This window comes from Pteropus alecto, unplaced genomic scaffold (genome assembly GCF_000325575.1).
Source record: "Pteropus alecto unplaced genomic scaffold, ASM32557v1 scaffold63, whole genome shotgun sequence".
Taxonomy (NCBI): Eukaryota; Metazoa; Chordata; class Mammalia; order Chiroptera; family Pteropodidae; genus Pteropus; species Pteropus alecto.
In genome coordinates this window covers 2,510,483-2,527,831 of record NW_006434897.1, presented here as the reverse complement: position 1 = coordinate 2,527,831, position 17,349 = coordinate 2,510,483, and the positions used below count along the sequence as shown (strand labels likewise).

Here is a 17,349-nt window from a genome sequence, read left to right as displayed (position 1 = left end):
GATGAGTTGGACTTTATCTTCTATGAAATAAGAGGTTGCTGGAATTTTTTGAAAAAAAAAAAATAGCATGATGAAGTAAATAAAACAGGATGAGAAGAGAGAAGAGAGAAAAATAATAGTTATTCTCTCTTTTTTTATTATTATGCAGTACTTAGTCTTCTCACATATGATATCTCTCTCTCTCACGCTCTCTCTCTCTCCCCACACCCACTCCATCTCCCTCCTAGGTAGTATTTATCAATTTTATCACATATTATTATTATTTAATTCTTCATTCTACAGATATAGGAATAAATTTGGAGACATTAAATAACTTCCCCAAAGGCAACTAGCATGCAAATATCAGAAGTAAGATTCTATCCAAAGTCCGTGTAACTTAATAGCTTCTCCTCTTAAACAATTTATAATACTGCTTCCAAGTTATGAGACTACTGTTATAGTTCATATATTTAAAGCAATGGACATTTGAACTAAAGAACTGGATATAGAAATGGCATGTAAATGATAAGCTAAAAAAAAGTATTTTAGAGAAAGAATAGGATGTAGCGACACACTGGCTGAAAAGAAAGCTGTGTCAAAGTGGGGTCCAGTTTTAAGCTTTGATATTTAGAATAATGATGGCGGAAATTACATGTAGATATTTGGGGAAAAGGGATATTAATACCAAGAAACATCAATCATGAACATGCTGAGTGTGAAGTGGGGGTGACTTATTTAAAAAGAGAAGTCAGCAGATGAAGAGAGTGAACCAGAGATACGATACTTTCTTTCATTCACCAATTATCTCCTCTTTTTTAAATTTCAAAATCAGGTTTTTTAGAAATGTCTTGTTTCTATTTGTAACTTCCTTTTCTCACCATAATTTCTATCCAGAATCTTCAGAAGTCTAAAATTCAACCTATTCTGTCATTGTCTTAACATGGTTTTTAAAATCAAAGACTTTGTTTTTAATCTAATCAAACTCTTTATTCTATTTCTGCAGAAAATTTGACTGTGACAACCCATTTTTGTTTAATATTCTCCCCTTTTGCCCACATTTTTGGCCTTTTATTTTCACTAAATCTACATCTTTTTTTTGGAGTGGCAGTATAATTTAGTGGTTAAGAATATGAGTCTGAAGCTTTTGGCTATTTAAAATCCTAGCTTCAAAATACCTAACCATTCTGACTCTGAATTTCCTTACCTATGAAATAGGGATAATAATTAGAAAACTATTATTATAGGGATGTTAGAAAGATTAAATGAGATAATATTTGTAAATGACTTATAACAATGCCAGCACACTGTAAACACTATATAAATACCAATTAATTTTTTTTTTATAACTTTGTTCTTTTTCATTCCTTACGTTTGTTCTTTTCATCAGATCTACTTTCTTTCCACTCTTTTTTCTTAACTTTTCCTAATCTTGCCCACTTCACAAATCACAGAGTGATGGTGAATCACATGAACACTGAAGTATACCTAAGCGAATCAATTCACAAATGTGTAACTTTAGGCATGGCCTCTTATCCTAGCCTCTTCTGCATTGATGATTTATTCATAAGGCATATGAATGAGCCACTTGAATAAGCCATCACTACCTCAAATCCAACATAAATTAAATCAAGCTCATGATTTTGTCTCCAGAACTACAATTTTGAACTTCCTCCATTGCTATATTTTCTCCTCAATCCCTATACAAAATTAGTCATTAATCTCTTTATTTTAATTTTGATACAACATTCATTTCCCTCTCTTTTCCTAGGTAACTATTGATACTGCTCCATTCCACAATCTTATTACCTCAAACCTGGATCAGTTTCAGCTAGTCTTCATTCCCCCCAACAATCTTTACTCCAATAAATCCTGCATATAAATCCAGATTAATTTCTGAGCAGGACTGTTACTTTCATAACATGCTTCTGTTAAAAAAAAAGCATAAAGTTAACTTAACCTTTGGCCATTTTAACAGTGAAACCCTTCAGAGTGCATTAGCCCTTTCTTCCTACCAGTAGAACGCTGTCAAGCCATCTTGCCACGTGCGCAGACTTGTAAAAAAAAAGCAGCTAGCTTCTGCTTTTTGATCAATATTGTAAGATCATGTCACTTTCTTGATGCACCAGTACAACAGAAAGCTCTCAGGTTCCCTATATACAATTGCTTTTGGCTTGGTTCCTTCTATTTGGGATGCTGGCTGGTGTATTAGTTTTCTAGATCTGCTATAATGAAATATCACAGACCAGGGGCTTTAAATAACAGAATTTATTTTCTCATAGTTCTGGGGACCAGAAGTCCAACATTAGGTGTTGGGAAATTGGTTTCCCCTGAGGCCTCTCTCCTTGGCTTGCACGTGACCATCTTCTCTCCATGTCTTCATATGTCTTCTCTCTGAGTCTGTGTCCAAATTTCTCTGTGTCTCTCAGGATAAGGACACCAGCCATGTTGGATTCGGTCCCCATCCTTATAACCTTAATTACTCCCATAAAGGCCCTATCTACAACTACAGTCACATTAGGGGTTAGGACTTCAATAGATGAAATTTGGTGAATCTATTTATTGTACTATGTCCTCTACCCGTAGAGACATCAGGTTTTAAGCTTGACTTTATTTCCTGAATATGAGAAACATATATATATCTTGAGAGCAAGTCCTGTCTTCCCTCTTTCCTTCTATCCTTCTTTGCTCTTTTCATTCTTTCTTTTTGTAGCCTCAGAGACTGTTATTCAATGAATATTTATGAAGAAAAAAAAAAGACTATAAGCCTATGTATATACTGAATAGTATAAGCTATAGTAAGGAGCCTATAAAATAAAATGCCACATAAAAATCTAATATTGAATCTAAAAAATAAAAACAAATCTCAGTCAGTAAAAAAAGGAAATATTTTTTAAGAACGTAGGCACAGTTAAAATATCACATAAAATATCTTATTTTAAAAGTGTTTAACTGTGCCTGTCTCCATTTAGATTCTTAATTATGCATCTTCATTTCCTTTTACCAAAATTACACCTATCACAAGCCAAATAATGGTGGTTATTTTTGTACAATTTTTTTTCCAACCAGATTTCTTACTATCTTGGACTTCCTTTATTTCCTACTCTCTTAGGACAAATGACATCAGTCCATTTGAACTTATCTTAACCAAGTGTAAAAATAAACTATCACTGGATTTTCCTTGTTATTTTCTTATGCCCCATCCTACAATCAATGTTACTTTTAAAGAAATATTTATATACAATTTGGAATATCAATACTAATTTTAAATTGTCAAAAATGGATCTCAGTCTTCACAGCGATTTATCTTTACTGAAATTTCACTCTCATTTCATTCATACATACCTTACAAATACACAGCATACTTTGGGGGAAAAAAACTATGTTAGTTTATGTTTCAGTGTTTTATGTTTTAATTTTCAGGGTAGAGTATAAAGAGCATTTCTAAATAGTCTGAAACAGTAACAGCTGCTAAATTGACCAATATCTCTTGATGTCTACAAGGCCCTATTAAAAATGATCAACATGGTCACATGCATCTATCCAAGGGGGAAAAAAAGTACAGAATTAACAATGTTATTACGTCTTAAATACAAACAGGAGTAGAGTTACCACTTTAATTCATATCTGACTCAGTAATTATACAGAAAAAAAAAATAAAAGCCTCACAGAAGTTTATAATCATGAAAACAGCTGTTAAACTACCATGAACAGCTATAGGAATAGTGGTATTAAAGAAAATAACTCTCATTATAATAAGATAAGTTCTCTTAATTAAAACTAAACGCTTGCTTATTATCCTATGAACAAGAATTCATTTTGGGGGGAAGCATGATGAGCTGAGAGACCGTGGATGTCTAAAGCACTGGTGGAAAAATATCATGGGAAAAAACATTTCTCTTGGGCTGTAATTTAAAATGAAAAGTCTGTGTGGGGTGGGGAGGGGGAGGAGGTGGAGAGTATTGGGAAATTATAAGTCCTGTGTGAGGAGATATGAAATTTAAAGTAAAGTCCAGGTCACTCCTGTTCTGTTTCGTCAAACAAACCAAGAATTTCCATAAGGTAGTAAAAAGGTATGAAATGTCCTAGGGCTAAGATAAAAGACGGGAAGACTAGGATCATTAAAAGGTAATCTAGTCCTTGTTTCACCACTCAAAGGGAGAAAGATCCAAGATCCGTGAAACAAAGGTGAAAGTCAGAGACAAAAAGCAGACAGGTATAGTAAGTTAAGTGAATCTAGTGAAGAATAGCAGTAAGAATATAGAGATACCAAGAAATGACTCAGAAGTTAATACTGTGAATGCAGACATATGCCCTGGGGTGCCTATTAGGAGTATCTCATTATTTTTTTAAAGGTTGTATGGATCCTTAATAGGGTCAAATCTAATCTGACAGGAAGGAAGCAAACAGATGACAACTATACATTTAGGGTATTTGCTTTTGGACCTATTTTTAAGTCTTTCCAACCCTTTCTTTCAATCCCAATACATGCAAACACATATACTCAACAACCTCTGACACACATAGGTATTTGTGCACATGCATACACATGCACAGGCACACACACACACACACACACACACACACACACACACACACCCCTGACATCCTGGTATCACCTCCATTCTCTAATATTGCAATAATCCCCAAAACACACTTGAACTACATTGTGTGACTATGTTTCAGCAACAAATTCCTATATTTGCTGTATGCACAGAGATATAGAAGTTGTCTGCTGGAATTTTGCTCTTAAAATCAATGCCAGCAGTTTCTTGGCCTGTGGTCCACAAAATTATATGTATCCATAGTAATATTAAGTGCTTTACTGCCTACTAGTTATTACTAAAAAAATTTTTTATTTCTAAAGTTTTCTTGAGGAAAAAATATAGGTTTAGTAGAGGTATTAACCAATTTGCCAGTAGGATGAATAATCTTGATATCAACCTCGTAAAGAGAAATTTTCAGAAGAAACAATTCAAGAACATTTACAGGTTGCAATACTCTCTCCAGTGGCAGTTAAATTTGACATATTTCTAGCCAAGGATATTTCTAAAGTCATTAAATAAAATCTTTTTTTCAAGAATGTGTAGTAAATGAAGAAGGCTTATGACATTAGAAAATCGGTCTTAGGTTTCAGCCTCAGGTTTCAAAAACAATAGAGGTATCTTGGAATGGAGGACTCTAATGAGATACTAAATTAGACCACATCTTATCGATAACCATGTATTCAAACTATGGTAGATAGTTAAGAGTTAAATGAAACAGAGCAATAATGCTGACTGTGAGCTATTCATAAAGCCCTAAATAAAAAAATAAATATCATAATATAATTAAGATAGCACTGAATAATAATTAAATTTCATCTTAGATTACATTATTAAGATAATATTTTAAACAAAGTACCACCTTAAGAGAAAGCAAAATTGTTTGGGAGAAGATGTAGATGAATTAAAATTATATGTACGTTGGCTGAAAACAGAAGCTAAGAAAATCACTTCAATAACATAGAATTCCTTTCAAGAAAATCAGACTTTTACTTCAGCAAACATTAGGGGAGAGAAAGGATTTAATATTTATTTAGACTTTTCCATTACCAGATACAATTTAAATGCAATCTTCATGATAAAATTTATAAGAATTTTTATCTTCTTACTATACATGAGAGAACCTAATATTCATCAAAGAAGTTGAATAAACTTGAATGAGATGACATTGCTAAATTGTTGTAGATCTGAGATTTGAATTCACGTATTGACCTAATGAAATATCCATTATTTTTATTTCACCTAGTGGTCGGTCCGCAGACTTTGTGATAATAATGATAACTAGTATATATTGACCATTTGCTATGTGTCCAACACTGCTCCAGGCATTTTAAGCATACTGACATGTTTAATGTTCTCAACAAACCTAAATGATATATTAATATTATTATCTTCTGAGTTTAACTTGCCTGGGTTCATTCAGCTAGTAGGTAAAGAGATGGGATTTAGACTATGTATTCTGGCTCCCAGAACTAATGCTCTTAACTACACAGTGTCTTCTCATGATGCTTTAACCACCTCTCTCTGGAAGAGTATGAAATGACAGGTCTAGGACGAAAACCACATCTGGCCTGCTGACTGTTTTTGCGCATGTTTGACGGGAGTCCAGCGCTGCTCATTTATTTATGTCATAAAGCTGCTTTCTTATCACGACTTGGTTGAGTTGTTGAAATATAGGCTATAAGACCACAACTTTATGGAAAAAGTCTGCTGATCTCTAATGAAGATCATGGATAACAAAACAATGACTATTTATTCTTGTGGTAAGTGAATGAAATCTTTCATGATAATTCATTGTTCTTTTTAAACTTCTCATCTCTCCTTACTCTGTTCAGAAGCCCACCTAACCAAGAGAACAAGACAAATACAACTGACCCTTGAAAGCATGGTTTTGAACACCATGGGTCCACTTATATGCAGATTTTTTTTCCAATAAATACACTGAGTCAGCCCTTCGTATTTCTAGGTTTTGTATCCACAGATTCAATCAACTGCAGATTGAAAACAGTATTTTCCATCTGTGGTTGGGAGTCTGTAGATGCAGAGGGCAAACTGTATGCATTGTTCTATGCCATTTTATATAAGGGACTTGAGCACCCACAGATTTGAGTATACACGGGGGTCCTAGAACCAACCACCCACAGATAGCGAGTGATGACAATAGTTAAGCTTTTAAGGAGTCAAAAGTTCTATGTGGATTTTAGACTGTTGCAGGTTGGTGCCCTAACTCCTGCATTGTTCGAGGGTCCACTGTAGATCTATAGATTTTCACATGTGTTTGTTATAAATACAATTTGAGTCATTTTGTTTTTATTACTAACTAGTCCTCTCTATACAGTCCACTTTCATATTAAAAAATAGTAACAGAAAATAATCTATTTAAAACTACATTTGAAATAGTAAATACCCATATTTCTATTAGTAAATTTACAATAAAATAAAGTCAATGATTTTCTCAAATTTCCATTTTCATCAAGGTTAAAATAAAATAGTTAAATCATAACTGTCCTCCATCTAAATGAGTTACTAGATGCTAAAACACTTTTCCTCATTTGAAAACATGTGAATACTTTAAGGTTTATATCACTCCTAAGCAAAGATGTTATGCATTCTAAATTTGTACCACCATCTTTTATATACCTGGTGATTAAAATTAGCCATTTTCACTATAGTTAAAACTGCTTTGATTCTGATCTTTAGACAAAAACAAACACAATTCCAGTAAAAATGTGTCTCAGAGGAAGACAATTGCAGGCTTTCCACGGTACCACGTGCTGGAGTGACTCTGCTCTCTCATCCACTCTCCCACCGGAAGTGCTGAACACTAAAGTATCCCCTGGAGATCCTCTAGAGCGCCATCTGCTGTATATATGCTATGTTGCAGCCTGACGTTCTCGATGCCAGATTTAGTCCACCGAATTACATAATAGTATGCGAGTTGTATTACAACTAAGGCATTAACGCTGGATTCATGAAGAAAATTGAAAGTTAGACATGCATCCACATTTAGTGGTTATTTAATTATTGAATGTGATTATAACAAAAATAACAGCATTCAGATACAATGAGAATGGCATTTATTGTCAATACTGTGGGTTGCAATTTTTTTTTTATATATAAGCAATAAAATAATACACGTGACTAGCAGATAATGTAAGTACACATACTAAGAAAGAATTCTCTGGCATACACTTTCACAGTGATATTATTCCATTTTTATTTCTAAATCAAATTAGTATTGGAAGATACATTGATAGCAAAGAAGTAGCCAAAATATAGGCAAAGATCTCTTTTACAGGCAAAGAGATACTGAGGAAAACAAAATATTCTTTGTGGGACATGATGATAGAGACTGTAAGGCATTCGATTGCATGACTATACTATACCCTGCTGAGAGAGTAATTTAGTACATACTTTAGAAAAACTTTGATAATATGCAGTAGTTTTGAACATGCATTTACCTAGTAATTCCACTGTGGAAGAGATCAGATTTTCATGGAGAGATTAAGCACCTTGCCCCAAATCACATGCACCTGGTGAGAACTGAAATTCAAATTTGAGCAGTCTGTTCTAGTATAAACTACTGTAATGTGATCACTATGCTGAATTGTCTTGGCAGTATAAGTAATAACCTTAAGTAACATAAATCATGCTTTAAAAAATAATAATACCTCAATATGGAGGTTACTCTCATGTCAAATGAACCTTTGGTTATCATTCTTAATTAACCTAATAAAATCTATAATCTCCTTCTAAAACTAAAACATGTTTTTCTTTAAAAGATATTTAAAAAATTCCTTCAGGACATGTATTATTAATTTTTATATCCCTAAAATGCATAGACCAATGCCTTGTAAAGAAATGAATCAATGATATGACAACTGAGAATCACCTGGAAATGGTTACTATTTCTATTCTAGGCTTTGATTTGTAAATTAACATTTCGACTAGGTTGTTTTACATATCGAAATGCAGAAAGTCTAGATAATATGCATTTGTACTTAATCAACGGATAACTGCATATCATTTCTTTTGTTATCATGCTTAACTTCTCAGCACCACTCCTTAAACTGGCTTTCTTGAATCAAGTTTTTCTCTTGGCTTCTTGACACTACGCTCTTAGCTTTCTTCCCATCTTATTGGACACTCTTTTTTTCTTGATTTTCTGATTATTAAACCTTGGAGGTTAGTACCCTGGTTTTAGATGCAAGTTTTTTTCTTTTGTGGCTTTAAACACAATCTATACCATCACGAATACTCAGCTCTGATCTTTCTGGGTTTGCAGACACATTAATTCAAATTTCTATTTGACACATACATTTGCATGTCTAAATAGGCATCTCAACTGTAACCTGGCCAAAACAGAACTCTTGTTTTCCTTTTGCCTCACGTAAGCTGTTGCTTTCCTAGTCTTTCCAGTCTCAGAAAATGGCAATAGCATCTGCCCATGACTCAAACTACAACTCTCAGTTAACCTTTCTTTTCCTCTTTCTGTCGCTACCCAATTCCGATTCACCAGCAAGCACTGTCGGCATTACTTGCAAAACACATTGCATACCTTTTCCTTTTTCTCTCAAATGCTACCACCACAGTTTTCTACTTGGAAAAAAACCTTTCTTATATTTAGACTGTAAACAAGAAATTAATTAATATATAGTAGCTCTTTTGCCAAGGAATTGTCAGGTCAAATGTGCTGCCACAACTTAAAGCCCAGAAAAGTATAAAGGGCAACAGTATTTCTACTTTTAGTTTCAGCTAGTATAGCCTTTATTAACAAATACCTTTATTAACAAATATTATTCAATAAATACAACACTTTGTCCTATTAAAGAATACTTATTGGTATATTTCCAAGTATTTAAGAAATCTCGAATATTTTCCACCTAGCTAAACACAGTCAGTAATCACACAAACAAGATCATTGCCGTAGCTCGTGTTCATGGGTGCTCACCCAACACTCCCACTGTGATAACCTGTCATACACATATATTACTCATATCCCTATGAGAATTAATATTGCCTGTGATGAAATAGAGACTCAAACATCTTAATTTGTAGCTCTATTAAGTGACAGAAGTGAGAATCACACCTAGATCTTGATGATTCCAAACACTTGCATTTTTTACAATCCTAATATACCTCGTCCAGTGGGACTCTGAGTGAAATGAGGCTGGGGTTTCATGAAGAATTTTCTCTAAGCTCTCCCAGAGGACTACTGAAAGTTAAGGTCGCTTACAGAGCAAAAGAGTCATGGAATTACACTTCACTCCCCTTCATAATTATTTTCCAGATTAAGTTTTATTGCCTCACAAAAAGCCAGGCCTTATGTAGGCAGAATATTCTTATTCAGAAATCTATCCATTCTCAGTGAATCTGAGACCACAAGTTTCTTCAGGGAGTTACAACGGGATCCATTGCTGTGTATGAAGACAGAGTTACATTGTTAACTTTTTTTTTAACTTATGTTATTCTAAAAATGAGAAAAAAATAAACTCTAATAACAATTTGGAAGAATTCACAATAGTGCCTTAACTCACTCTGCATGATAAATGGGTGTAGTTTACACATAGGTTTCCCAAAGGAAGAACAGAAATTCTACAAAATGAGACCATTGACAGTGATGCTATCAGTTATGTGATGACATTCTATGTCTTGTCAGATTAAGTGTATAATTTGATGAGCTTTATTAAAAATGTAAACCTATGCAACAACTACACCAATCCAGATATAAATAGTTTTATGACCTTAGAACTTTATTTAGTATATGTAGAGCTATTTGGAAAGATGAAAAGTAATGCTGCAGAATACTTAGTTCGGACAGACAAAAAGTACCTTTAGTTGAAGGTTTTAGGGTATGCTTCACAAATCCTCTCAGCCAAACTTTTAAAATTGTAAAAGCTTAAATGGTTGTCCATCAGCGATATCAGCTTAAAAAAAGGGCTGATCAGGAAGAGATTTGTGGCTGTGACTTTTGCCTAATGGAGTGAATCCTTAATAAGGTTCACAAGAGATTCAAAAAGAATTTAGAATAGTATATATATTTACAGAAACAGCTGGCAGTTTGAACTTAAAGGGGAAGGAGTAAAAAATGAAAAGAAGCCTTTGGATATCAATGTCTACAAGAACAAATAAGGATGGGAAAACTATTCGGCTGCAACCATGAGCTAAATTTATAAGAAAAGAAAGAATGACTAGGAGGGTAGAACCAAAAGTACAGAGGAAGGAACTAAAAGGCATGGAGAATTATTCTCAGGCTTTAGGTCCTAATCAAGAAACTGCTAACCTATGCTTTAGTTCACAGTCTTCACATGGAGAAGTGTATTTGAGTCACTGTACTTAAGCCTCATCTATAAGTGCACATGCTTTATGCGATGAAATTATGTCCTTTCAGCTGATACGGTATATGGAACAATACTTTGAGTGGCCTTGGGAAGGAGCAAGTGTACTTTGCACTGTGATACATCATTGGGGGCCAGAAGGTGGAATGTGGTAGCCAGCCTCCAGGAAGGGCTATTATGTTCTCCACCTCCGAGGAACCAGATCTTTGTATAGTGCCTTCCCACACTGAATCAAGGTTGTCGTGGTGATGCATAAACTTTGCAAAAGTGATCCTTCAAACTTACTAAATTAACTTATTCCTATTAGGTTTATTATTAACTTTTTCATGGATTCCTTAGAGATATCTATATAAACAAACATGTTACCTGCTGATAGAGGTAGTTTTACCTTTCCTTTCCAAAATTTATGTTTTTTATGATTGTTCTTGACATTTCTAGCTAGGACCTTCAGCCAATACTCTTTAAAAGTGATGACATTGGACATTCTTGCCTTGTTAATAATATCAGGAAGAAGCTTCAGTTTTACACAATTAAGTATAAACATTGGCCATAGGAATAGAAGTTTTCTCTAGAGTAGTGTGTTTAGTTTAGTTTGTTTTTTTTTTTTACCATAAAATGATGTTAATTTTTTGTAAATGTGTTTTCTTCAACTACTAACACTATCATGTAAATATTTTTCTTTTAGTTTACTAAGATGCTAAATTGGTTTTTGAATGCTAAACATTGTACTCCTGCAATATGTATATATTGATGAATTTTATTTACTAGTTTTTAAAAGACATTTGCATCTATATTTATAATAGAATTTTTTCTGTAATTTCCTTTTACTCAAAAAATTTTGACCGATTTTTATAATAGGCTTATGCTGGCCACATCAAATAAGCTGAGAAACATACTGTGTTTCTCTATTTCCTGATTTATTTTGCATAATATTAGTCTTAAGTTTTCCTTAGATATTTTATAGAACTTTTTTTATTAAAAATTACTGGGGTGACATTAACAAAATCAATTAAGTTTCAAGTGTATCATTCAAAAGTAAGTTGCATATATTTTGCATTATGTGTTCACCACCCAGAATTAGATATCCTTCCAAATATTAGACCCCTTTTATCCCTATATACTTTCCCTCTCTCCCTCTTCGCTCTGGTCACCACTAATCTATTGTCTGTGCATTTGACAGAATTTACCAGTGAAACCTCCTAGGCTTAGATTTTTCTTTATGGGAATTTTTTATTTATTTATTTAATAATAAAATATATTTCTTTAATAGAAATTGATTTAATTTCTTTTTTCACTTTGGAAAGTTGTATTTTTTAAGGGATTTGTACTTTGCCTTTCATCTATATCGTCATATTTATTGCCATACTGCTGTTTATAATATCTCCTTATTATCCTTTTAATGTCTTTAAGATTTGTAGTGATTATTCTTCCCTCAATCCACTGCTGATATTTATTGATAATATTAGTAATTTGAATTTGAGTCCTTATTTTTTCTGTAATCTTTTTGGTACACTTTTTAAAAATCAATTACAGTGCTTTCTTATCTTAAGCTTAAACTTTTAAAGCTACAGATGTCCCTCCAAGCATGGTTTCGACACGAATATTCCACAAATTTTGATTTATTGTACTATTATTTTAATTATTTCCTTTAAAACATTTTAAATTTTCCAATAAGGTTTCTAAATTAATCCACGAAATATATAGAAGTTTGTTTAATTTCCAGATATATCTGTTTTTCTAGTTATTTTATCATTCTTGATCCCTGATTTAATTCCATTGTCCTAAAAAAACATATTCCATAGATGTCTACCTTTCAAATTTATTGAGACATTTTTTAAAGATTCAGCACATACTTTCTCTTGGTGATGTTTCTCCCATATGCACTTGAAAAGAATGTAAAATTCTGTTGTTAACTGTAGAATTCTATAAATGTCAGTTAGGCTAAAGAAGTTGATAATGGTGTTCAAAGCTTTTGGAACTTTTCTGGTTTTGTTTAGTTGTTATATCAATTACTGAGAGAAAGGAGTTAAAATATTTAACTATGTGAATTTGTTTATTTTATTTAATTTGTCAGATTTCAGATTTTGCATCATGTATTTACAAGTTTCATAAATAGGCCATCCGCATGTATAATTGTTCTGTCTTCTTGATGATCTGACTCTTTCATCATTATGAAATACAGCTTTTTAATTCTGGTAGTGTGTCATATCTTTACAGCTATCTGATATGAGCATAGCCACTCTAGTTTTCTTGCATTTGCAGCAAGAAAATAGTATATCTTTCATAGTATATCTTTTTTCCAATTATTACTTTAAACATATTTTTTGTGCAAGCAAAAACAGACAAACATAAAGCAGGTAGCAGAAACTTGAATGTTGTTATTTTCAAAAGATAGGATTAAAAAGAAGTCTAATAATTAAATTGTTATCTACTTCTACATAGATAATTGCTTGCTCTTGGTAAATTTCCTTACTTTATGACTCTCCGCTGTTGCTGTTGCTTTTTCTTTCTGTAATTATCTATTGCTGAAGTTTCTATTCTATAGGCTTTTAACATGTTTTTGAAGTATGTGGATAGGAAAATGTCAGTTATAAATTTATTATTACAGTTCTTGGAATCATTTCATTGAAATATGCTAAAAAAAGTCATTTAAAAAATTTCTATCAAGCAATGACGAAGGATAAGGTTCAAAATACTCAAAATTCTGTCATATGTTTGTGAATTATAGTTAAAAATAAACATTTTTTAAAAAGCAGCTCACTCTGAAAATGATCCTTGAATATTTTCAATTATTTTTTACAGATAATAATAAAATTATCTCTAGGTTGTTGAGAAGAGAAAAATAAAAATTAGTGAAAGCTCTTTAATCAATGGCAAATGCAAATATTTATATCAACCATAAGGTGTGGACAAAAAGGGGCTCTGTAATAAATCTAACTGAAAGTAACCTCACAGGGGAATCTGATAATAAATTCTTAACTGGACAGGTCATAGTGGGCAGTCTCACCCCAGGCCTATAACTTCTTTACGAAAAAGTTTTTAAGCAAGCCTTGTCTATCATTCTTGTGTATCTGGGTTAACATACCTTTGAAATGCCAGAGTGATCCTCTTTTGTGGACCCCTAGAAGGCATAACCACCCTCAAGGGAGCACTGACAGTTAACTATCCTGTACCTTGCTTTCCCTCACCTTCATGTAATTTTCCTTACATTCCCTCCTTGATTCCAAACGTTTAAAAGAAACAGCAAAACTGTCATTTCCCCAAGCATTTTAGGTCTTGCTTCCCAGCATGTCATCAGTTGGGCTCAAATAAACTCTCATAAAATTTTCTACAGGTTTGAACATTTCTTACATCAACAATGGGCTTGTAATTATACTGATTCTCAAATAAATAGTTCTCTGATTTTCACTAATCTAGTTACATTGTTAAAATAGATTCACCTCATTACATCAACATGTTTTGATTTAACATTTATAGAACTTTTCAAATATCTCATGATTAAGGAAATTTGCTAGGTATATTCTCAGCATTCATTTGTTAAATATAAATTATAAAAGACATGGGTGCTCAGGAGAGGGGAGATTATAAGCAACACTGGATAAAATACTCTTATTAGCTGTTATCTTACCAGAAACTACACTACTAATCACACCTGAAATCTCTTCCCTGTAGCCTTCTTGGTTATTTTCCATATAGTACAAACAAATTTTTAAGAGAGTGATTAAAAGAGTACTAAAAAAACAAACAAACAAGCAAACAAAAACAAACAAACAAACAAAAAACACCCAAATATAACAGAAACTATCTCTGGAATCATGTAAAAAAATTAACAAAAGAAGAAAATTTTACATAGTTCTCCTTTGCTATCATCACTTCTTTTATCACTAACAGTAAGAATAAAGTGACAGTAGCATTTCTAAGGTCCCAAAGTCAGTTTAATATTTTGTTTTGTTTTTGTGTTTTTAAGTAAAGGAGTTGATGTTTGGGATTGTTGGGAATATGCATGTGTGTCTTAATAACAGCAACTGATCTTCAAAGAAGGGGGACAAAATTAGGAGTGTGAGATTCCAGTCAGATTATTCATACTTGACCCACCTCAAAATTAAAATCTAAAATGTCAACTGAGCACCATTAGGGAAAATGTCAAATAAGAGCAATTTCTAGTATGATATATTAAACTCATTACTTTTTTTAATCTTAAAAATCAAATAATGGATCTTCTGCAGTTAAAAATAATCTGTGTACGAAAGTCAGACTACGATATATCATAAAAATAAGTTCGTAAGAACAAAAACAATATTAAAAAGGTATTGTTAGTCTGAAATGAATAGTTGGTAATTAAATATAGCAAATAAATGTTAATTGCCATTTGAAAATGCCTGGTTGAGAAAACATTTCAATAAATTAGTTTCTTTAAAGGCATCTATTATAAACATCTTATTACTAAAACAGTTGTTACTGCTAACCATATAATAATATTACTTTTCTTGTTGACCATAAAGAATAAGATCTCCTGCTCTCTGAACAAGCTTTAACAGATATAATTATTGCTCATTATACATCAGCTTTAAAAATCGATTCTCTTCAGTTTCTTCAAAAACTTTTTAATGAAGAAACAGATGGAAGTATACAGACAATCTCAATATATTCTGAACATTGACTCTATAGTGAATATCACTGAGTATCTTTAAATTACAAAATTAAGTACCCCAAGAAAGCCTCCTGGCTCTTCCTGTTAGTTCTTCTATTTCCCTTTGCTTGTATTAATTTTTTTTTAAATCCAGGCCAAAGAGAGAGGTAGAAACCTGAGTACTGAATGTTACTGACTTTAAGATTAATATCTTTTAATATAACAGCTGTTATTAAGTTTGCGTTGTTGAAAGAAGTTCAGGTGGCATGTTAAGCCAAAGGTCAGGGAGATTCCACAAATGCAGGAAAACACTTATGTTATCAATGTAGAGACAATATTCTTATAGTGGTATGTTAGTAAATATTAACAAACCAAAAATTAAAAGCCCTAATTTATTTTGTTTGCCAATTTCTGTGGCATAATACTCCCTCAGCAATATAAACTGATGTAAGATGTAAAGATCTTTTCCAGTTTCTGTTTTAACAGCTGATAAAAACACATGAGTAGATGCCCCTAATAGTCTATAGCAATCCTTTCTCTTAAAGATCTTTTTCTCTTCCTGATTCTACTCTGGCCTCTAGTGGTAGCTGCTAGTATTATTATTATTATTATTATTATTATTATTATCATCAAAGTGTTAGAAAAGCAAATATCAGTGATCATCATTGTAAGATTAAGCATAACACTACTCATTCTTAATAGTTACATTTTTCTGTTCTCATACTATTTATTAATATCCCCTACCAATAAACAAATCAAATGAACGATAATAGAAAATAATAAAATGTCACTAAATTTTGAGTCAGAAATCCCAGACTATTATCCTGAATTTTAATGTACACACTGTTTAAAGAAATTCCTTGAAGAAAATAACTGTTATAATTATAAAAATAAAACTATAATAAATCTAAAAAATAACTGATTCTTGAGCATAAAGGTGAAGAATCCATTATATATTTTCCTGATTAGCTCATTATCTAAATGACCATAGGCTGTGGTAGGGCAATGTATTCAATAGGAAAAATCAACCAAACATTCAGATTAGACTTTAGTGGATTGATTTTATTAGGACGAAATGACTAAACTACTTTTATTGTATCATATAAATAAAGCCTCAGTATCTTTAAAGTGAAGTTCATATCTCTCAATAGCTTTATAATAACAAATAAACATAGCAGCCGATGCCTTTTTTTCTTTACCTGATTTTTCCTAGGTTTGGTGTCAATTATTCTTTCTCGATTTCTTCATAAAATATTAGAATTTTAGAGCCGAAGAGTATCTTATAAACCAGAACTCCAAATCCTTCATTTAACATATGAGAAAAGCTAAGCTCCTAGAATATACCTGACCCCTGCCCAGTGTCATGCAGTTAATTAGTGACAGAAGCAAGGACTAACCATGTCTACAGACTTCTCTATCAACACTGAAAGACATTAATCTTAGAGTAAACCATTACCTCTTGCAGAACTCTCTTCATCTTTAACAATAACGTCTTAACAGCCGTGCAGTCCTGCAACATCAGTCTGAATGGTAGAGAATCTATGCCTCCATTTTCTTCCAAACCTTGCAGAGGCCAATCTGCAGATGGACTGCTGGGAATTCTGTTTATATGGGAACACCTGGCTTCCTGATCAATGTCTTTTGTTAATTTCAGGGAAAGGTTCCTAATAAAAAAAAATAATAAACAAAATTACAATGTAGTATATTCAGAGCAGTATTTTCAAAGTTGTTGATCAATGTCAATAGTGAGCTAGAAAATATTTTCTTGTCATCTTCACATTTGCTTATATTAGTTTTTGAGAATTTGAGATTTCTCGTGAAGATTATGAAATGAGTTAATTGTATATTTGGTGGTGTGAAA

General features: G+C 32.5%; 1 protein-coding gene across 1 annotated transcript in view; it reads right to left on the bottom strand.

Annotated features, from left to right (window-relative positions):
* Window positions 1–17,349, bottom strand: part of CCSER1 (coiled-coil serine rich protein 1) — a 1,126,758-nt gene that overhangs the window by 704,287 nt on the left and 405,122 nt on the right. Inside the window, exon 6 of the mRNA XM_006910733.2 lies at window positions 16,945–17,152. Within this exon, the coding sequence (XP_006910795.1) occupies window positions 16,945–17,152 (208 nt within the window). The remainder of the gene's footprint in view (window positions 1–16,944; window positions 17,153–17,349) is intronic.